Raw genomic sequence first — 23,699 nt, forward strand, 5'->3', positions numbered from 1 at the left:
CAGAGATTTGTTTATGCTGCTCTCTAAATGGCATAATGTGCAATTTAAGTGAGATGTTTTGTTAAATACAATGTAGGAATACTTATTTACTTTATCTTGCTTATAAAACTCTGTTTGGTTGCATGTTTTCCAGGCTGTGGCCCAGGAAATATGTAATTGCATTTACAGTTTGTATGTTTTAACTGATTACATTTATTTCAGATAAAGCAATTTTGTACCTTGTTATGTATTTCTTTAAGGGCATTTGGTCCACTGTGGTGCCACGAAGATATCACACCTAAAAATCAGAACACCAAGAGCGCTGAGCAGCTTACTAATTTTCTGCGCCATGTTGTCTCTGTATTTAAAGATTCCAAGTCAGGTAGTAATTTATTTTTTTTTCCTTCAATAACAAAAGAGTATTCTTTCAAGGTCACACTGAATGTTTATTGCTCTGATTTAGTAGATCTACTTATGCAGAAACACAATGTATTGTATGTCTTGAGAAGGTTGAATGACATATGAAATAATTGCTTTAAAGAAATCATGTTAGATTGGATCGCAGCTGAATGTTAAATCAAGCATTCCTTCAAAGTTGTTGTTGGAAAGCTTTTTGATTGATTGTTTAGCAGTTAAAAACTCCTCTATGGCCTGTTGGTGAAATAGATTGCAGTTACTAAGTAAATGTACTTTTGTTAATTGCTTCTGGCAATTAAATTTTAGTTTTAATTTATTATGTTTTCAGAACATAGGAAATGTAAGAAACATGTTTTGAATACTGACATAGATTCTAATTAACAGTCTTCCAAGATCAAAGCAGACTGGAAAATCAGTATTTATATTTAAGATCTTATCCAAAGTCTACTGAAGCTACTAGGAAGACTTCTAATTCAGCTTGGCTTTAGGTCTGGGAGTGTTTAGAAGTTACTGCATTGCCGCCAGTTAAGAATAGCATGTGACTTCAAAATTTGTCCAAGAATTGTAAAAAAACTTGAAATCAGATAAAGAATTTAAATTTTTGCTGAAAAAAAACAGACCTTTCCAGACTCCGAATTTTGGTTTTGCAAAGTTTATTTTCTTACATTCTGTGTGAAATAAATGTAAAAATTGGGAAACTCTTCCCAAACAAGACATTGCTGCATCCCCGTTTCTTACAGGGTTTTCAAGGTGCACTACAGTGTATGCCCTCCCCACAGAGTTGGTTCAGCCAGTACATGATCCACAGTAAGGTCTACAATATCAACAACAAAAAAAAAATTGACATACTATCCTTTTGCTTAGGTTTTCATTTGGAGCAGCATCTGAGTGAAGTTGCTTTACAAACAGCTCTTTCAAGCTCTTCAAGACACTATGCAGGTCGCTCTTTCCAGATATTCAGGGCCCTAAAGCAGCCCCTTTCTGCACATGCATTGTCTGATCTCCTGTCAAGATTGGTGGAAGTTATTGGAGAGCATGGAGATGAGATTCAGGTATATATGTGTACATAATGCTTTGTTAGTACTGTTGATTTGAGGTATATTTAATTTAAAGCTATGGTTTTAACAAGGAGTTCTGGAGTCAAGTGATGTGGGGTAGAATGTGGCCTTAAAAAAGGGTACCTCTGAATTCACCGAACCTGGATGTACCTTATCAAAACCTTTCTCAGAAGACCTCAGTAATTGTTACTGAAAATTATATCTTCATTATGATCATTTTTTCCCTTTTCTTACCACTAATTTGTGTTTAAGAAGCCCATCATCTTATCTGCTAATGTAATCTAACAACACAGAGTAGACACCACCTCATTTCTCAAATGTTTGCATATTTTAGAATAAAAAAATCCACACCATCCATAACAATACAAAACCTATGCTCACCTAACTTGACCTAGTCCTCTCTCAGTGCACTGAGATTTTCATTCACTTTAGCTGAACAGACAGTTCAGAGCCTATTAAGAGATTCACGGCTTAAATAAAGAGAACTACTAGCTCTTAATAAGAAATAGACTGACATCACTTCCATATTTTAACTAGGTAATGAAACTGCCACAAGATGACAGTAATATTCTGTCACTATAGCTTGTGCAGAATTTAAATCCGTGACCTGCAAGTCAGAGGTTCTGTATGCCATTACCAGTCCCCTGATGAGACGTGCTCTTCTTGCATGCCTTCATAGATCATTCAGAGGCAGAAAATAAAACACTTGTAGTGACTTTTGATGTTCAGGATAATGGCACTAGTGTGAATGTTGTTCTAGTTTCAGGAGAAATTATTTTCGGTAGATGATTTTGTTTCTTTTATGAACTGTATCATTTTGAATATTCACTATTTTGAGTATCTTTGTTGAAATGGCTAATTGCATGCATTGACAGGGGTATGTAATGGAAGCACTACTTACTTTGGAAGCTGCAGTGGATAATCTATCTGATTGCTTGAAGAACAGTGATCTTTTGACGGTGTTATCTCGGTAAGAGCCTGTTCCCCTTACTATATCTTTTTTTTTCAAATTTTCATAATACTAAGTGCCGTTCTGTAATCTGACAGCATAAAATGATTTGATATGATTGGGATCGTTTGTAACCTACGTAGAACTAGACTAAGAGCATATGTCTGCCAAATTTTGCAATAGTTGAAATAATTTTGATATAGCTAATGGAACCTTCCAATGCATTGTAAATTCTGCCATGTTACTGCTTGGATATAATTTATTTAAATATCTTTGAAAAATATTGTGTTTTTCATACTTTGTGTTTTTGTACTGTATCCTTGAAAACGTATCTACAAAAATGTTTTAGAATGTTGTTTTAGAGTTTTGTTTTATGTTGTTTTAGAATATTGTTTTAGTGTTAGAATGGTGTTTTAGAATACAGATTTAATACACCCTTTTGTTCTCAAATGAAGTACTCCTCAACAAGTAAATGATCATGGGTTGTTGTCAGTAAAAGTGATTTTTTTCCCCTATGTAGATAACTTACAGATTTTGCCAGAGGCCTAGACCATCTTTATGGGACTGTTGGCCTTAAAGTAGACCATTACACAATGATGGGAAATTTCAGATGCCTTCCATAACACATCTGTTGACACTACTGAGGGGGAACAATGTCTATCCAACTCCTAATAGCAAGAACAGAATGGGGAATGTGTTTAGAAAAGTTACTGTAAGCTACCAAGCTTTACACGCAGGATAAAAACCAATATTCTTTACCTTAACACAACTGATTCTATAAAATCCTCCTCAAAGATTATAAAACAGTACAGACCTACAGTATTATGAGTTGGGAATAGGGACAGAGAGTCAGGAATTAGCTGTTCTCCAGCACAAATTTCCCTTTCATGTATCAACACAGATGGCTCATCTGTACAGATAATTGATAGCGATTGTCTAGACTATCCCATGAGGCATAAATCGTTAGAATTGAAAATCCTCTGCTTTCCATAAACTATCTTAAAGATATATTAGGACTCAGGCAGGGGAATGCAATGACAACAAGGTTTCTGAAGGACCTCTACTAGCAAGAGAAGCATAGGCAGCCACAGGACAGGTCTCTTGAAGGTGATGTGGCTTATTTGTCGTTCTGCTTAAGGTACACTTTTTAATTCCCACAGTTCTTCACATCGGTCCATAAACCCTTGTACATTTTGCCTATGTGCTGTTCAGGTTTCTCCACTGATGAGGCTATTTTAAGTACAATGCTGCCATTTCATATGGGCACTTCCACAAGTCACTTCACAGCTCTGTCTCTCCTATCCCTTTGTCATTCGTACCTGCTGAGCCTGTAGGCTACCCTGCTATGGTTTGCTGCAGCACCACAGGAACCTCACTTCAGTCATGTCCGTGGGCACTTCTGGAATAAAAAAGGCAGGAGGCATTAGACAGTTTGATGTTTTACTTTTCCTGTTTAAATATTTATTTACATTTTGATAAGTACCTGACTTGCATCTAACGTACAATTTTCAAGCAGTGAATGCACACATTGCAATGTATGCTCTATGTTTTGGGTTCAGTTCATCTTCACCAGATTTAACATCAAGCACCAAGCTGACGGCAAACCGGAAGAGCACGGGACAGCTGAACGTGAATCCTGCAAGTGGTAACACGGCCACCGCTGAACGAAGCCGGCACCAGAGGAGCTTCTCTGTACCCAAAAAGTTTGGAGATGTGGACAAATGCTCGGATCCACCCCGCAGTGCCACACTAGACAGAATCCAGGCATGCACACAACAAGGCCTCTCGTCTAAAACCAGAAGTTCATCTTCTCTAAAGGACAGTCTCACTGACCCATCCCATATCAACAATCCAACCAACCTACTGGCCACCATCTTCTGGGTTGCTGTGGCTTTGATGGAATCTGATTTTGAGTTTGAGTATCTGATGGCATTGAGGCTACTAAATAAACTTCTGGCTCATTTGCCACTAGATAAAGCTGAAAACCGGGAGAAGTTAGAGAAGTTGCAAGGGCAGCTGAAGTGGGCAGACTTCTCAGGACTTCAGCAGCTACTCCTGAAAGGATTCACCTCCCTTACTACCACTGATCTCACACTGCAGCTCTTCAGTTTGCTGACACCAGTGTCTCGAATATCCATGGTGGATTCCTCTCAAGCTATAGGTAAAACCAGTGTACTTTTCATTCTTTCAGTTTCTATTGCTTTGATGTTTGATGACAGACCTCTTTAGGCTACTTGCATAAAACCAAAAATGGCACTTTGTCTTGTAATATATAATAATCTAGTCTTGCTTTGGGTTTAGTTTGCTTTTTAAAATTTTATAGCAACATAACATGTTTTAGAAAAGTGAATATATTGCACAATAAGTTTTGGAGGAGAGTGGTCATGTATTATTCAACATTTCACCTTTAGGGCTCAGCAGCATATACAGTTTCTGAGTGCTGATAAAGTAACTGTGTGTAAAGAGATACTGACACTTTTTATAACCTATTCTAGCCACTTTTTTCCATTGAATTATTTTCAGAATATTGCAGATTACTCAATTTTAAATTAGCTCCATGGGATTTTCATGGGATTTTTCTTGCATTGAAAACTCCTGTATACTTTTTACAATAGCACAGTAATGAGTGAGGAGGAGAGAGGCCTGGGTTATAAGGAAGTAAGGTAACATTCTGAAATTTTAAATTATTTAGCTGAGCTTGTGACCACTTCATAATTATATTTTTTGAAGAGGGTTTCTGTACTATTCCAGATTTTTATTCTTCTTTCTGTCAGAAACACAGATGTTAAGACAATTTTGCAGGCCTCACAACTAAGTCATAACAAATGCAGACACAGAGTAAGGAGACAAATGCAATGAACAGCCTGTTCTTCTCTAAGCACCCATGTGGTACATATGTTCCAGACTTTGGCTGGGCAATTCACACATGGGCTATGAACGTACCATCTGGAGGTATCTTCTTCTTTTCCCCAAGTCTAGAGGAAGCCTAAGGAAATTTTGTTCCTAACTTAGGCCACTTAATTAATTAATTACATGAAACCAAAGGACGTGAATGGTTAGAATATTATTTTTGTATGTTCAGATTTTTTCCAAAAAAACTGATTATGTTTGGTTACCATTACTTGATTACTAAGCTCTCAGCTCCCACCTGAACTGCAGCAGCTTTCGTTACAGCTCCCCAAAACAGCCACTGCCTGTAGTTCATCGACTTGAACCAGCTGTAAATTGGTGTAGAAGAGCTGAATCCCAGCTCATCAGAGCCTTTACACTGATGACAGGGGATTGCACTTGGTGCAGGAACCATTTCCTAGCTTCAAAAGCACCCATTTGAGAACTTTCATCTGAGCATTTATATCGGAATTTTGATTCAAAAGTATTATTACTAACTTCAATACTGTGAAACAATGGAAGCTGCGTGTGACAGCCTGACCAAAACTGTTGTGTGTTCATCAATACTCACTGAATTTCTTAATGCGTTTTAGCAACAGTAATCAAAATGCCATCAGTTAAAACTATCGGTAAGTCCATTAAGTGGAAAAGATAAAAATACTCTAGCAAGAATAAAGCATATACTTTTGTGAGATACTTTATTCTGTAAATAAGTACTTGTTTCTGTGGTATTACTTGTAGAAACGGGTTCATGTTTTATGACACTACTGGTGCCTAACTGATAGATTGGATTTTCAAATTAAGGCCCTTTTTATGAAGGAAGTGGTGCGGCCAGTGGTGTGAACAAGTTGACAGAGTCTATGTGTAATGTAATACTGAAACTGTTATCTCCCATAAAATACCATCTTAAAGATCTCTGTGGCTATTACCATCGGGAATATTCATTTTGTTCTTTATTTTCCTGTTCTAGGGTTTCCACTGAATGTTTTGTGTCTCCTGCCTCATTTAATTCAACATTTTGACAGCCCAAACCAGTTTTGTAAAGATGTAGCTGAAAGGATTGCACAGGTATCAAAATTATTTACTGTTTTGTATATCCACAGACCTTTAAAATGCAGTTGTTTTGTTCTTAACACGTGTTGACATTTATATTTAATTAGGTTTGTCTGGAGGAAAAGAACCCCAAGCTATCAAATCTTGCACATGTCATGACCCTTTATAAAACACACAGCTATACAAGGGACTGTGCTACCTGGGTAAACGTGGTCTGCCGTTACCTTCATGAAGCATTTGCTGATATTACTTTGAGTATGGTTACGTATTTGGCTGAGGTAAGTTTTCAAAGAATTTTTGCTGTTTTAACTCCTCTGTTGTCTAATGACCCAAAAAGATGAAGTGTTGGACATTGCAGGGGGCTCTGTGTAGCTGTTATTTTTAATGAAAAGAGCGGAAATTAGCAGAAAGAAACAGAATTACTGTAAGGAAGTAATTCTTCTTATAGCCAGGCTCTCTGCCAAAGGATCTAAGAAAACTATGTTGGCATCTCTGATATTGACTACCTGCACATTTTCAGAGCCTGAGAGGCCAGGCTGAGCACACACTCAGACTTCAGAGCAAGCTTGGCCCTGTTGCCACAAGCCACAATTCCTCACCATGTTTGCAGGTGTTGGCTCTAAGTAACAGTCATGTCAGATCTTGACTGATGGTGAAAGCCATGACTGTTCTGTAAGACACCAAAACAGGACCTTGAGGTTTTCCTGTCTGTTTTCAGGCTCAGAGACTCTGAAGAACTAATAGCTCTTCAAACAGGACAACTCTGATTCCTCTGGAATCAAGCATTTTATTCATAGGCAAACTCGTATTTCTCATTTTAAAATGCTGTAAAAATTGAGGGCTAAAATCTTTCTCCTTTGCTCTCCCAGCCTTAGGAAAGCATCTGCCCCTCTGTTTTCCTTGCAGTGCTGTGTGCACAGTGATCTTGCTCCCATCAAAATGGGCACACATGTATGGAGAATATTCATTTGCACTTTCCCCTTGTTACAGATTGGCACAAGGCTACTATACAAACAGCAAGTCAGGCAGGTTTTTGACCATAATTAAGGCACATTCCTCACATAACACCATCATCACAGGATGACAGCACATCAGGCATGACTTCCTTCCTCTGTATTTACATTGACTGCAGCTGTGCTGAGTCACAGCTGGGGAGTATTTGTATGGGTGTAGGGTAACTGCCAGTCTGGTAGAGGAGCAAAGGACAAAAAACCATGTTGTTCGGCCTGCTGTGGCCATGAAAAGGGTTTTCCAGACCTGCTGCCAGATTTAGAAGGGCAAAGGTGGCAACTCTTTCAATGAGCAGCAGACAGCCCAGGCAACTGAAGTTCTGAGTTAGCTACTGCTTCAGGAAAGGGACAAACATAGTTAACAGAGTGTGGAACCCTAGACCCAGAAAAGCCCTGGATAGTTACCGTACCCAAGAGAGGAATCCACGTTTTTTCCAAACAGTTTGTGTGAACCCAAGTCAAAGACTGAGTAATTATGATTTTATTTTGTAAATGCAGTGGAAGGTCTTTGTCCTCAAACTCCCTGATATGAATGATGTGTTATCTAAATTCATCTTGCTGCTGGTTTTGTTACTTCTGGTAACAAAAGAGTTCTTATTGTTCTAAATACATTTCAAAGTTGTTGTTTCTTCATTACGTTGCAACGCTCCTTCTCATGAAATATTCATGATGTATTCAAATATACACTTGGACTATCAAGAACCACATATGGTAATTAGAGAAAATGAAAACTGGCAAAGTCTACAAATGTTTAAAGTTTAAGGGGCAAGATCTATTTAAGCCAAAGGATTCTGTTGACAACAAATCTATACAAACTGGAATGGAAATTAGAAGCTTTCAGAGGTAAAGTTTCTAGGACAGCTTTCTAAACAGCAGTAGAGACAAAAATCCCGCTATTTCCCAAGAACTCCTTTTCCTCTTACAAAAGTGATTATCTGATACAGCAGCCTCTATCAGAGAACAAAGAATTTCTTCCTCTCATCCAGCAAGTTTCTTCCTGTCCTTCTTCCTATACTTAAATGCTATACCAGCTGATGTGCTGGGTAATATAAAGTTATTTACAAGGACAGACTCATGACTGTAATGGAACACAAGAAAAAGACTATAATTCTGCTTCGAAGAACAATTGCTAAGCACATTTATCTCTCAGTAAAAGTATCCTTGGAATGGAGCTGCTTGCCATATAATATATTTAATTTAAAATGTCTTGCTGTCTTTTTCCAGAGGAATAGGGAAATCATAAGTGAGTTCTGTCCATTGTGCTAATAGTGAAGTTTGTGTACTTTGTTCTCTGAATCACTAATTACTGCTTCTTTTTACCAATGAAAGAAATCAGAAGATAAATAGTGGGATTACATTGTCTGCCCACGCTGAGTAGTTCATTTCAGCTGGTGTGAGGCATTATCATTCAATAAGAAGAGAAGCCTTGTCATTTGGGCCACTGAGGGCATCTAGTAAATTGTTAGTGTCCACTTGGGTAACAGCTGACATTTTTCTCTATTGGAGGATTAATGACACAAGACACTGTACTTTTTTTTTTTTTTTTAAGTAATTGCTTTCTAGATCTTCATACTTGTAGTAACCAGTGGTAGAAGAATGTTTTGTTCACCTGAATGGAAGGATAGATTCTAATCTTGGAGCTTCTGGTAAACTCCAGCAATAACATTTGACTGCCTCTGAAACCTAAGGGGAGGGACAGTACCTGTCACCAATGAAAGAATTTGCTGCCTTCCAGGAAATTTTCAGCTAATTCACACATGTGCAAACATAGCATGTCTGTCTGTATGCCTCCCAAGTTACTGCCGTGTATCTGCGAGAGCACAGTTGCATTTCCAAGGTACATTGTAGTAGTCCAGGATATACATTCAGGTGTTCCAAAATTCCGGGATTTAGATCAAGCCATTCCTTGTATTAGCATCTACAGTAAGAGAACCCAGGGACTCCATCTCCTCCTTAACAGCAAATGTTTGGCAGTTACAGCCAGTGAGCACTGGCAGCGAGGTATGTTTGGATGACTATATATTGATGTCTGAGTAGTAGCAGTTCTGTTTCTTCACTTGTTTTTTTTTGTTGTTTTTTTTTTCCATGACTTTCAGCAAAGATAGGAGTAAAAAGATACTCCCCTGTTTTTATTGGGTGTGTTTTCCCAGTCACAGTGTAAGTCTTACCTGCCGGTTTACTTAACTGCTGAATCTGTTTTCTGGATAAGTTAGGGCAGGCATATATAAAATGTATGTTTCATTATCAAAACAGATGGGCATTTGGCTTCCAATTTAAAGCTCTACTTTTATTTCACACTTTTATCATTATTGCTTGTAAAATAGTTATAAAATGCTATTGTGAAATCAGTGGGTGAAGAGAGATAAATCGTACAAATGGTATTCATAAGACTAGTAGCTTTTTCCTTAAGGAGAAATGCCTCAAAATTTCATTATATCCGCCTTTCTTTTTAACAGCTTCTAGAAAAAGGCCTTCCCAGCATGCAGCAGTCCCTCTTGCAGATGATCTACAGTCTCCTCAGTTATATGGACCTGTCAGCTATCCCTGTGAAACAGTTTAATGTGGAAGTACTAAAAACTATTGAAAAATATGTACAGGTAAATACCATATCTTCTTTATATTAAAATTTAATTTTTAATAAGTTGTTTTCTTTGTAAGAGTTTAGGACAAGGTTAGCAGGAAGGACTGAGGCTCTCCACCGAGATATCTAATTTATAAATATCCTAATGCCTAATAGGCTGTGTGTCTCCAAATAAGATGCTCAACTGTGTTCACTGTGTAGGAGGGGTTAGGCTGTGGCTATACTGATTCAGGAAGCAAGCTTAACACCAGGCAGACCACTTTTTAATTCTTAGTATGAGGCACTTACCTTCAGAGGTGAGTGAGTATAAGCACTTACCTTCAGAGACTTCTGCACCAAACTCTTGGCAAGTGGAAAATACACATCTCTACTAGGAATTCACAGCTCTAAAGTGCCTGTGTCAAGTCAGTTTTTCTGTTAACCAGATGGGCAATCTGAAATGGCCCCTGTATTCCCAATGATCAAGGCATTCAGGTGGGAAACTTTAAATCCTTTGTCTGTCAAATTGGTAGCTCTCCTGCTTTGCAGGCTAGTCCCCTAACCTGAGGCAAGGGGTTTGGTATCTCCTGTTGAAATTATTTTGGAAGTGTATACCTTGGTGCTGGCCAAGAGAGAAAGAATAGTATTGTTCCCATGCCACATTTTTATTATGTGTCAAAAAAATGTCTGTAAGTGTAAATAATTTTGAATATGTAAATCTTTAATTTGCTGATTAAATATATCTATTTCTAGAGCATTCACTGGAGAGAAGCCTTGAATATCCTGAAGTTGGTAGTTTCTCGTTCTGCCAGCTTAGTTTTACCATCATATCAACACAGTGATCTTTCAAAAATGGAAATACATCGAGTGTGGAACAGTGCTTCCAAGGAGCTACCGGGGAAGACTTTAGAGTTTCATTTTGATATTTCAGAGGTACTATTTGTAATTCTGCTACTTAAAACCTTACTTCTGTCATTTGATAATTCCTAAAACGTGTTGTAGCTTCTTAAGAAAGTAGAAAACTTGTGAAAGAAAGGAAAGCTATAAAATGGAAAGTCTCTTAAATTCTCATTCCTCGCTGACATATATAATGATATATTTAGTCACTGGAGGGTTTTTTCTGTATTTGCATTGGATTAATTTTTTTTTTTTTTTTTTGAAGGAATTTTTGGTTATGTTTAAAAGTCCCTGGTAGAAAAGCTATGTTGCAATTGCACCAACTGTAATATGTAAATACACTATGTGTATAATATATTTCCCCCAAGCATTTTATACTTGGATGCCAGTGTTCACTGTCCTCTAAGGCAGTACTGCCTGGCTTCTGACTGAACTCTTTTACAGCAGTGTTTATCCTGCAAATCCTATGCGCCTTTTAACTTTATAGAACTGAATGGTCCTGTTGACTTTAATGGGCAACTCACTCTATTTATAGTTATGTACCTGCATGATTGCTCGCAGCATTATGGAATTTATAGAGATAAAAGTGAGACTTCGTGTTAAAAGGAAATAGGAACATAAAAAGGTATCTTGTACTATTGTTATAAAGGCCTTTTTCTTGTTGTTTAATGTACGGTGGAGTCACCATCCATGGGGGTGTTTAAGGAGAGGTTGGATGTGGTACTTAGGGAAATGTTTTAGTGGGTGATATTGGTGGTAGGGGGACAGTTGGACCAGATGATCTTGGAGTCTTTTCCAACCTTAATGATTCTATGTAGAAACATGGAGAGGAAAAAAAGGGGGGGGGGGGGGAGGGCAAGAAATCTGGATTTGAAATAAATTTCATAAGCGTTCTGCTTTCTGGTTTTGTTGTTGTGGTTGGGTGTTTTTTTGGCTACTTCTTATGTTATAGACTATTAGTTGTTTTGAATGTTAGCTATTAGGGAACAGAATCACTCCCTACTAGGTGTGGTAATAGCCGCTGTGATTTCACAGTGGAAAGTAACGTACATACATACAAATTGATGTGAAATTTGTGAACCCCTTGTTTCCCCCATGCTTGTGATCTTCATAGTAATCTTTCCCTGCAACTTAAGTAGCAGGCCCCATTGTAAGTTCACCCAGGAGCATTGTGTTAATAAATACTTAGTTAATTAGTTAATAAATTACTCTCTATTTAAGACTCCAATTATCGGGAGGCGGTATGATGAGCTGCAAAGTTCTTCTGGACGAGATGGTAAACCTAGGGCAATGGCTGTCACCCGAAGCACTTCTTCAACCTCATCGGGATCTAACTCCAATGTCCTTGTTCCTGTGAGCTGGAAGAGACCACAGTACTCTCAGGTAAACTCTTTAAAGTAGCACACAATTTATTTACAAGTTGCACTTGGAGGAACTGAATTACTGCACACTGGGTTCCAGACTGGCTGTGGAATAGCAGCACAAGCATCTGATGTGTGTGCTGAATTATCTTAGACTCAGAAATGGACTGCTGTGTTTTATAATACAGCCTTCTTTCAACCTGTAGTAAATGCATCTAAGACCTCAGTGTCACATTTAGCTAAAACTAACAGGTGAGTACAGGTGTTAGCAAGGAGAGCAGATAGATAGCAAGTGCCATTTTGTAACTGTTGTTTTCTTGGGAAATAGATTAAAAAGAATTCCTTGGCACAATTATCCTAAAAGTGATGTTTGATTACATTATTGATTTTTCATTAGCTGCCAGTTAAAACAAAACCATGAAGAATAACTGTATTTATTGTTTTCTTCTTTCTTTTATATGTAGCAGATTATAGAGGAGTGACTCAGCCTCCAATTCTGCAAAACATAATTATGTATGTGCTTAATTCTAAGGCTCTGAACTGTCTTTTTGAAGTGATCCACAGGATCTAATGTTTTCTTATTATGCTCAATAGAATTAATAGGCTAATTTTAAAATAATGAGCACCAAAATAATTAACAGCTATTTTTATTTTTCCTTGTATGCACAGTTGCTCTGAAAACAACCCTGTGAGCACTGAATGACTAATTCTTTGGCTGGTTCCTTCTAATTAAAAATTGCTAATGTATGTTTGTAGCCACCAGGAGAATAAGTGCTTTAAAAAAAATGCTAACTTGAGAAACATCTTGTCTCCTAGAAAAGGACAAAGGAAAAGCTGGTACATGTCCTTTCTCTGTGTGGTCAGGAAGTTGGGCTGAGTAAAAACCCTTCAGTAAGTAGCCTTGTATTGACCCTTTCTGTATTTCATTGTGCCCAAAACTTTAAATGTGAAGAACTCTATTTCCCAGTGTTGTTGACCCAATTTGTGTAATTTAATGTCACATTACAGTCATTCTAATTTACCCTGCTCTATGCTGCATTTCTCACCATATAGACCAGTGGGTAAATGGCCCTTCCACTTAAAGATTATTTACTTACAGAGCTACATGCTTTTTTTCTGTGTCAGATGTGATGTTATAGGCTTTATGTATGGCAGCTCAGCGGGTAGAGGGTAATGATCTGTGGTATTACCAGTCTAAAGCCTTAATAGAGTACAAAATTAAATTACAGAGGTAAAACTGAGGTGGGATCTGATTTTTCTATTTGATACTAGTTGTAACTGTACTCTTTAAAAATTAATATTGTCTGGTGCTAGGAAATAAGCAATAGATCATCCAAAGTAGGAAGTTCTAGAAATAATTATTAAATATTCTCTGCAGAGAAATGAAAACTTCTGAATTATTTTGAATATTATTTATATATCATTTGTACTATGGTGCAAGATGGGGACCATTGCATCTTCACAACTAAATTGCACATATAATTATTTTTAGTAAGAAAGGAAAAGTTATAGCATGTTGTGTTTTCTAATCTTGACATGTTTTTGAACACTGTCTTTGACTAGAAGCTTTTTGATGAACTTATCTCATCCCTTTGACAGTATTTGCTTTGCAAAATCCCCTGAATTTTGTTCTTGTAAATGTATACAAACATCCAGGCAACATCCATCTGCAGCCATTAGGAGGTAGCTGTAATATTCTTGGACGCGTTCCTGCAGTATGAAGTTGTTTCTTTGTACAAGTTTAATCTGAAGGCACCTGTCCAACATAAATAATAAAGAGTGTTCTAAAAATACTCAGTGAAGGAATTAGGTGTGTACTGGAAATACAGTCTTCCGAATAACCAATTACAGCTTTTAGGAAGAAACAACCGGAGTGAACAGTTTGTTACAAGAGAAATCCTTTGAATTGTAGGTGATTTTTTCTTCCTGTGGTGACTTGGATCTGATTGAGCACCAGACAAGCTTAGTGTCCTCAGAAGACGGAGCAAGGGAGCAGGAGAACATGGATGATTCAAACAGTGAACAACAATTCAGAGTCTTTAGGGACTTTGACTTCCTAGATGTTGAGCTGGAAGATGGGGAGGTACAGTATATTTTCTCTGAAACATCTCTTTTATTAAAACAGTTTGCTATTCTTTGTACTACAGACTGTACTCTTCTTATAACATAAAACTAACTGTTTAACTATAAACTTTACTTTGAGTTGAGATTATTTATAATGTTCACTTAGTGTTTACTTCAGTAGCATAACAGTAACAGGCTACCACACCCTTCCTTTCTGAATCAACTTTAGGAAACACTGTGAAACTGTTACTGGAAGATAAAGCCTCTGTTCTAATACCTTTTAAGTGACTTCACTCTCAAGTGAATTTATTTTAAATACAATTTTTAAAGTGTCTAAATTATTAATAAAAATAGATTTGCAGATTTAAAAAAAAATAAATTAATTAATTTGTTCCAAATCTGTTGGTTTGTGAGTAACCTACAAAATATGAATTCAGGCCTTTAGGCTGTTATTACTCTTACAAATGCTGATGAAATCACTAATGTTTGGAGAGAGGTAACTTCTCTGCTTAGGTGTCAGTGATTTCATGATTTCATGCAGGAGCAGAACCCTGGGGGCCCAGATCAGGTCTTGACAGGTCAGCTCATCTTTAGCTGAAACTGATGAAGGGAAAAGTTAAAGAAATGCTAAATTTTTTAGGGGGCTGCACTCTTTAACATTGCTTGTTTCAAATTTGGAGCGCTTCTTTCTGTTTGGGTGCCAGACAAGTCTAACAATTTTGTTACTATTTAAATGTTCAGAAATTGTTAGCTCTTTTGATGAATGCAAATGCTTATCAAATCTGAAAGTTTAATCAATACTCTTATCATAAACTGGACTAAGTTTTATAAGTGAATTCTCCCAGGCATTGCTCTTAACCCTGATCAGAACATGTGTACAGTTTTTTTCCCTTGTAGAATTACACTAGTAATATTTAAGGTAAACTGACCCCTTACCTGTGAACTCAAGTACATCTAAATTTCACTTTTTTTTCCAATGAAGAGAAAGGATGAATGAATGGAAGATTGTCACAGAGCCCTTATTTTCCAAGTCAGGAATCTCCTGTCAAAGTACACTTACTTGAGCTCACAGTTGTGCATTGCTTTGCTCAAAATAAAATAAAAAAGCAGGTGACACCGGTGGTTGAAAATACGTAATGAAGAAGCTTTATTCTGCAAACAACAAATAATAGAACATTAATTCCAAATTGCTTTCTCAAAGAGATGTACTGGCTGCAATTGTGTCTGCCTTAAATACTTTCAAAATATTAAAAGGAATTGGGACTAATTATCATAGAATAATTGTTTGTCCAGTGAGTGATATTTAGGAATTTCTTCTTTCTCTTCAGCAGTTAAAAGCATATATGTATTACATATAATTGTGCAGAACAATTCCTATCCAAAAGAGTTCACCTTCATGGACTCTGATCCTGCAAAGATTTGAGGATAAGTTCAAGCCTGAGGCCTGACATTAATCAATATATTGCTTGTCTTAAGTTGGTTGTGAGAGAGATAATAAACTGCTCAAGTTTTATGTGATGATAACTAAAAATATCATTTTTTACATAATGCAGTTCTGAAATTGCCATGGATCTGAAACCTTGCATTCCAAGGTTTTGTCCTGCCTGATTTACTACTACTTTAGTGAAATAGATACTTCAGCCCAATTCAAACCTGGAAGAAGAAGCTATATCTCTAATGATTCAGTTGAAATCAGGTCTGAATTTGATATATTCATAAGCATGAGTAAAGCAATGTTGGCAAACTTAAACTAGCAAGAACACAAATAGACTTTCAAAAAGAGTTATGATTTAAGCAAGTCAATGATGCTTGTATCATCCCCAGATCAAAAAAAATATACTTTTTTGAAACTTCATAGAGATGTGAAGATAAGTAATGAACATTTTCAAACTTAGAAGATAAGCTGAAGAGTTGAAGTTTTTGTGATAACATTAGCTATAACTGTAGGCAAATGTTTGTCTATGATGTCTTTAATACAGTAATTTTACATAGATTCTTTCTATTTGTTTTTCTATCTGTTATATCTGCTACCCAGGAACTTCAGGTAAGAATGCTACTTGAACTCAGATGTGCTAGTATATGTTATGCCTTCTTGCAAACTTGTATTATAAAATAACCTCATAGTTTTTTTTGTTGCCCTCCCCCTCTTCAGTGTGTGGGTGGGGGGGCGGTAGGTGTGTGCTTGGACTTCTGACAGTGCTTCATATTTTTGTCTTGTATTAGAAATATTTTTTAGTTCTTTTTCAAAAATAAGTTTTAAATGACATTCTGCTTCATATTATGTTTGGTTTTGACATTTTCAATGGTCTCAACAAAGTTTGAAATATCTTAATTCTAATATAAACATTTCAAAATTGGGCTATTTCATCTCTGTGCGTAAAAACTGTGTAGAAACAAAAGAAGAATTTCATTATTTAAAATATAGTAAAGTTCATGCCATTTGTTCCTATGGACAAATAATATGTAATTCCCAGCTTTTCAGTTGTACAACATTGGCTCCTTTTAGCATCTTGCTAAAGCTGATACCTAAGACCTCTTCAGAAAGGTCAGTCATTGTTTTGACTGAAGTGCCTTAAATGACCTAAACAAATTAATTTAAAGCCTTAAATGAATTGAATAAATTAATTCATTCAGCTGTATACTCCTACTACCCTTTCTGGAATCATTTACCCTATGGAGAAACCTGGAAAGGCACATCAGTGTTTGTGAGTTTGGGAACTAAACTTGCAGTTTATCCATGTATAGTGAGTACTGCAACGACACAGAATTGGAATGAATTGTAGAAGTAATTTTAAAATATATATGTTAACAACAGTATTTTGTATATATTTTGTATATGTTTGTATATATTAGTTACTATGAAAAAACAAAACAGCAACAACAAAAACACAGAAATGTCTTTGTCTCAAAATGCCTGTGCTCTAAAAGATACAAACCTATGGAAATGCTACCGTACTATTTAGTTCCATGATGCGTTTGCCTATACCCTACAATGTTTTTGTGACTCCAGTGACTTTGCATACTGTGTCAATACAGTAAGGTAAAAACTTGTCTGAAAGAAGTGTGGTTCTTAACCAGTTTTTTGAAGGAGATATGCTGCTGTCTCCCGCATTGTATTACTCAATTTTTTCTGACCTTTCTGTGCCTCCCTTTCCCCTGCGTTGTGGTAATGTTTAAAGCAGCTGCGATGGCCAGTCTGCACCTTTACCAGAGGGCAGTGATTGTGGAAAGTCCTATGTAATAGCTGCAAGGCATGTTTATAAGTGATTCTTTTCTCTGGAATTGATGTTTGTTCCTGGTGGCTTTTAAGATAGGTGATATCTTTGCTCCTACTGTAGATAAAATGAACAGCCTCTCAAATACATCTTCCCTCCTGCTTGTTCACTCTGAAGGAAATACTGCTTCAGACTACAAAACCGACTCCACCTCAGTATATGTGTTGGCCTCTTGTTTAAATTCTGGATGTCCCTGTAGAAAGGTTATGCTAATCCAGATACTGTAGGTTATTTCATCTCTCACCCTTCTCTCTCATTTTAATTCACTTCCCCCTTCTAATAGCATGCCCTGGAAGTGTCGCTTTTCATTTCTCTTCTTTTTGCTGGCTTCCTTCTTTAACCCGTTGCAGAAGAAAACCACAAGAAATAGGCCCATAGACATGGGCTGCAAAATTCACTGATAGCTGCCCCAGGCACCATGAGGATCATGGTCGTAATGGTCATCTTTGCTTGCTTGCTTACTTGCTTTGTTTCATTATTTTTTTTAGTTCAGTAACTGACATTTTTGTGGAGGATGCCCCTTGCTGCACGTATCCTCCAGCCTTCGTGGGGGAGGATGGATTGCCTAAGAATTTGCTAAAATAAGTAGCTGGAAACTGCACAATCATTTTTTTGAGTTAGAGACCTAATTTCTTAAATGTTTTTGGATCCCTTCCCGCGCAAAACTACTATATGATCCCAGTGCCAGGATGAAAAAAATCGTTTTCATTTGTTCTTAAATATAATGTCTTCCTTAATTCTACATGTTCTTGTGGATTACAGTTCTTGCATTTTTGGATATTTTTTTTTCTAAAAATGCATCTTTCTTTTTTCCTAATACTTTTTCATGAAAGGTGAGCAGAGTCTCATAAAACTGAACTGTATCCAATCATTCTCCAAAATCCATCGCATTAAAGGGCAATGATGCAAAATAAGATCTGTTTGTGCAAGTTGTTTGATTGTTTAGGAGGTTAGACTGCTATTGAATTAATTGCACATTAAGCACTTTGAGGCACCCACTCAGTAAATGTCTGAGTCCTGAATAGGGATTACTCAAGTGTTTAAAAACAGAAATCTGCTGAAGTACATTACTGAACTGAGACTTTTTTCTATGATTGAACATAATTTTAATCTGTGTGAGCCCGAGAGAAACTTCTTCTATAATCAGTGATTTGCTAATATTTATGATTTTTTTAGGCAGAGCTATATTTTTCTCAAATCCAGCTGTTCCATATTTAAAAGATCACTGCCAACTTGAATTTTGAGCACTTGCTTTGCTTGTTTAAGAATGTTGCTTCTTACAGTCTTGTTTTAAGAAGGCATCTTTGAACTTTAAGAAACATTTCTTTCCTCATCAATTTCCTTCCCATGTTGATGTTGAGGGTTTTCACCTAGAGAAAGGGCTCAAAGCTGCTGCTGGATGCTTCTGGGTAGACCTTCCCTTGCTTTGTAAGGCTCATTTGGGCTCCATCATCCATAGCAGGAGCGGTTGCAGATGCTCTTGCATTGCTGGAGAGGAACCCGGCCAGACTTGACTAAGGGAGCAAGAGAATTAGGGTTAACTAGTGATACCAAGTACAGTCTGCTGAAAATATAAATAAACAAATGGAAAAATGGTGGAAAACTATTTGTCACCTTTATACATGAAAGAAATCAAGTGATCTTTGTAGCAGTTCACCAGCTTAACAAAGTTATGCAATTTGCTTAATGCATTCAGCTTCATGCAACTGTATGTGAAAATCCAAATTGAAAGTTAACCAAGTTCACTTGACTGAAAATGAAAAAAGTGAAATTTTTCACTTAAAAAGTGAAATCTTATTTGGTACTATACTTCTCAAAGTATTCTTTCAAGTAACTCAGCTAAGTTCAAATTACAAAAATAAACCACATAGGCTTGAATAAAAGTTAAAAGGAGTGCTGCTTCAGCTATTACATTTTGCGTGCTAAATGAAGGGTGCATTCAAATCTGCCTTAACTCATTGCTATGGTAATGTACATAAAGAAGAAATTAAAAATTTAACATATGTTTCATGGTTGAAACATTGCTATGACCCATGCTCCTAATATTTTTAAACATCATGGGCAAAAGACCTTAAAGTTGTTTCCAAACTTCCCTTTTGCCTGTCATTGCTCTACTGGTATTGAGATGTGTGTATACATGGACTTACAAAAAAAAATGAATTGTTAAATCGGCAAATGCATGAAACACATCTAATACTGAAAAGAATGACTCTTCATTTAACTGTCATTTCCATGCTTCTGCTCTTACCTGCAGGTGAAGCGCTGGACAATTTTAAATGCTCCTGTTACATTATAGCTTAACAAAATAATGTCTATATCAAATTTGTATTGTCTATATCAAATTTGTATTATATTTTTACATTTAAAAAAAATATTTCCTGACCTAACTTTGATCTAATGATTAATTCGTTGTATATGATGAGTATCAAATCAAGGAAGCTGACCCTACATCCCATTTCAGGGTGAGAGCATGGACAACTTCAACTGGGGAGTTCGTAGACGGTCTCTGGATAGCCTGGACAAGTGTGACATGCAGCTGCTGGAGGAGAGCCAACTCTCGGGGAGCACGCCCAGCCTGAACAAAATGAACCGTGAGGACTCAGATGAGTCATCAGAGGAGGAGGACCTGACCACCAGCCAAATCTTGGAGAACTCAGACCTAGTGAGTTGCAAACCTGCAATTTAACAATAGATTGGGCTGTTTTAAATAAGCTGGGCTTTTAGTTTCCTCTTGTCCAGGTGCAATCTAATCAGCTGACTCTGGGGGATGGCATTCAATGCGGTATTTTCTCACTGTTTGCTTTTCCCTTATTTGAAAATGTATGCAAGAATTTTAATGCAAAATTCAAAACACAGAAAGCATCGTATCTGATTAGATAGCCTTTTTTCACAAATTGCGTAAGTGACCAGTAGTAAATCTATCTGATAAATTGAATACTGAAAGAATAGAACAAGACTTCCATTTTGCAAACTGGGTCAGGTTTTCATTGTTAACTTCTGGGATGCTTGCATACAATTTCTGTGATAAAAATATTGAAAGGGTTATACTGTGACTACATGTACAGGCTAATAGAGCCACTGTCACTGTCCTTTAATATAATGTTTGCTTTGCATGTTCATAAAAGCAATGTTTGGTAAGGTAGCTGTATACTCAGTTCTTTTGTGCTTTTGATGTATTTTGTTCAGATTATAAATCTTTCCCCCTCTGAGGATACAAACCACATTGACTCACTTTCTACGTCGTGTGACACAACTTCAGCAGACCCTCATCATTTTAATATAGGAACATCTAGCTTTGATGGGTCTTTGCCTGATATGAATAATCTCCAAGTGTCTGAAGGATCCAAGGTGAATAAAATTTTACTTTCTTTTCCAACTACAATGAATTTAATGTAACATGTTGACAAGTTTATTTTACTTAGACGTTCATGAAAGGTTTGATCCGTGAAAGCAAGTATATTCTGACTTCCTGTACATAATGGTATAATTCAGTATATTCATATGCTCCTGAACACTCATAACCTTTCTGTTCTACTTATGCTTTCTTTATTAAAAGTTTTTATTTGTTGTTTCTTGAGGATATTGCACTATATATACACCAAGATGCTACTAGCTCATTAGAAGACAAATTCATGAACTGGGTACAAGTTACAACTCTAAAGGAATACTTTTTTGTTCTTCATGCTGATTTAACAGAACAGTATGCCAACTCATGGGGTGGGTGTATGCATGTATTCACTGAGATTTTTTTGTATGTGGGAACCTATTGTACGGTTGTGTGCACTGGATTCAGTTCTTGCCTTTTGGCAGACGCTCAGAAATTTTAAATTCATGACCACAGTATTAAGCCATCTTGGGTGGAAGGAGGCAGAAGGATTTGCGAGGATAAAACAACCATGTTCATCACAGTTTATTTCAGACAAATGTATCAGAAGACGAACATAATGTAAGGTTGGTAAATGGTTGTCAGTGTGAGGGCAGTTTCTTTAATTTCCTCTTTGATAATACTTCTTGTTTTGGGAGATTAGGTGAACACTTTCTTTCCAGAAATATAATCTGAAGGTTTTTTATTGTGGATTTATGACACTTCTGCCTTAACAGTAAAGCTTTCTCTGTCGTGTCTGGATTGGATTTCTTAGGCAGAAGAGCAGTGTAAGAATAGAACAGGGAAGGAAAATAGTTACCTCGTGTATTCCTCAGCTTTCATTCCCGTTCTTGCTTTTGGTTCGTTCTAAATGCAGCCACGCAAGTAATGGGTACACTGCATGTTACTGAAGTTACAGAAACTAGAATTCTAGATGACAGGTTGTAGAAAAGGAGGTTGGAATTGTGCTCAGTATTGGACTAATTGTGCTAGAAACCTCCCTAAGAGGGAGAAAGGACAGAAGGAGGGAAATGTGCTTAAGGATCAGGGAGGAGGGAAACTCCTTAAAATAATGGTTGTGGAAAATATAAACTGATTATCCTTTGTCAAAACAACTCTTGGTAATTTCTACATAATAACTTGTCTATAAGCAGAAGTTGGCAGAATTTCAGTTCAGGAAGCTATAGTCTGAACAGATACGTTTGCAGGTGGTGACTGTGGCTAATCTTCTACCTTCAGATGTAGTAGCTGTTGGTGCCGCACATTAAGAATTGCAAATCACAGTTCAGAAGTTTCGTGTAGGCCTGGGGTTTGTAATCTTTACTATGAAAATGTCTTTAATGCCCCAATATGTGATGCACCAGTGTTCAGCAAAAAGCTTTGGAAACAGAAAGTAATGTAAATAATGAAAAAGCACAGTGGTTTCTTGTGAGGTTGACAGGCAAATTCACTTAGTCCTGAGACAGGTTTGAAGTTAGAGAGGTACATAACCCGAGTTGACAGGTATTTGCCAATGTTCGAAGGGTACTTGAACTGATAAACTCTACACAGAGTGCCTTCTTAGTGTTTTTTTTACCTCAAAGAGATTTTCTTTTAGTATGCATACTTCTGTGTTTTTACTCAAAACAAACTGTAGGAAGTATAAATAAAGTTAAAATGCTTGGTTTGGTATTTATTTTAAGGAAGAAGTCATCCAATTTTTAGTCGGAAAACTTGAAACTTTCACCTCAGTAATTTTTACTTAATTTGATAACACAAAATCTAAGTCCTTTCTTGTTTTGCTTTTTGTCTGAGATTTTATTTCCAGAGTGCTAATGGTATGTCAACAATGCAGAGGAAAATGTTTGTTACTTCTTTAGTGCTATATGACAAGGTTTAGTTGTTGCATCACAATCAAAAACAAAAATACCACCTCTGCTTTTAAATAGATGCAGTGAATGAGAGCAACAGACATTAAAAGGCCTTCTCAAATGTCTCAGTGCCAAAATCCAGATGATATTGTTAATCAGAAGAAGTTGATTAAACTTATTTTCTATTAAAGATAGTGACAGCAATAATTTAAGATAGTATTTATAAGGGATCAGAAGGCAATGGTAGATTACGCTATGTGGATGCAAAGATTAAGATAACATTATCTTACATATTTTTCAAGTTATCAAAACTCCTCTATTTTTGGAAGTGTATTCTAATCCTACATGTGAAATCCATTGCTACAACCTTTAGAATTCACTTTTTTTCTTTTTTGAACATCTTGTTGGACTCCAGTGGATGGGAGGTGTTTGTTTCACCTTTCTTTGCACTTTATCCCATCAAACTGTGTTTTCCTCATACAAACACTCTCATTGCCATAAACAAACCAATAGTTCAGTAGTAGCATTTCATGTTTGAAAGTGGTTAATACTACCTTCTTCTTGACAAAGCATAAAACATTTATGCTTCTTGACAGTTGCTCTGGCTCCTATTCTCATAATCCAGCCTTTTAGCTTTTATTTCTCTTTTCAAAACAGTTTGTGCTGTGATTCATTTCATCCCTCTTGGACTCAGAAATACTCTTATCACTTCAGGTTATTAAAGAAAAAAATCAACCACCTTTCTCCTACTTAATTTCTTATCTTGTTTAATTTTCAGAAATCCAAATCCCAAAAATTTATCTGCAGGATTCACGCCTGTCTGGTAACCTGCAGAGGGCCTCTTTTCACTTCAAATTCAACTTGCCATAAACTTCCCTCCCTACCAGCCCACATCACACATAAATACATGCACATATACATCTGTGCATAAGCACACACCTCATGAGACACCTCAAACAGAAAAGAAGAAAGA

At 36.7% G+C, this 23,699-nt stretch overlaps 1 protein-coding gene across 12 annotated transcripts in view; it reads left to right on the forward strand.

The window, feature by feature from the left end:
• Positions 1 to 23,699, forward strand: part of FRY (FRY microtubule binding protein) — a 233,281-nt gene that overhangs the window by 186,526 nt on the left and 23,056 nt on the right. For all 12 annotated transcript variants that reach the window (XM_068672761.1, XM_068672771.1, XM_068672785.1 and 9 more), the window contains 13 exons: positions 240 to 361; positions 1,261 to 1,448; positions 2,330 to 2,424; positions 3,963 to 4,564; positions 6,263 to 6,360; positions 6,453 to 6,623; positions 9,812 to 9,952; positions 10,669 to 10,848; positions 12,034 to 12,195; positions 12,990 to 13,064; positions 14,086 to 14,256; positions 19,974 to 20,174; positions 20,699 to 20,860. In XM_068672761.1, the coding sequence (XP_068528862.1) occupies positions 240 to 361; positions 1,261 to 1,448; positions 2,330 to 2,424; positions 3,963 to 4,564; positions 6,263 to 6,360; positions 6,453 to 6,623; positions 9,812 to 9,952; positions 10,669 to 10,848; positions 12,034 to 12,195; positions 12,990 to 13,064; positions 14,086 to 14,256; positions 19,974 to 20,174; positions 20,699 to 20,860 (2,368 nt within the window). The remainder of the gene's footprint in view (positions 1 to 239; positions 362 to 1,260; positions 1,449 to 2,329; positions 2,425 to 3,962; positions 4,565 to 6,262; positions 6,361 to 6,452; positions 6,624 to 9,811; positions 9,953 to 10,668; positions 10,849 to 12,033; positions 12,196 to 12,989; positions 13,065 to 14,085; positions 14,257 to 19,973; positions 20,175 to 20,698; positions 20,861 to 23,699) is intronic.

Source organism: Anas acuta, chromosome 1 (genome assembly GCF_963932015.1).
Source record: "Anas acuta chromosome 1, bAnaAcu1.1, whole genome shotgun sequence".
Lineage (NCBI taxonomy): Eukaryota > Metazoa > Chordata > Aves > Anseriformes > Anatidae > Anas > Anas acuta.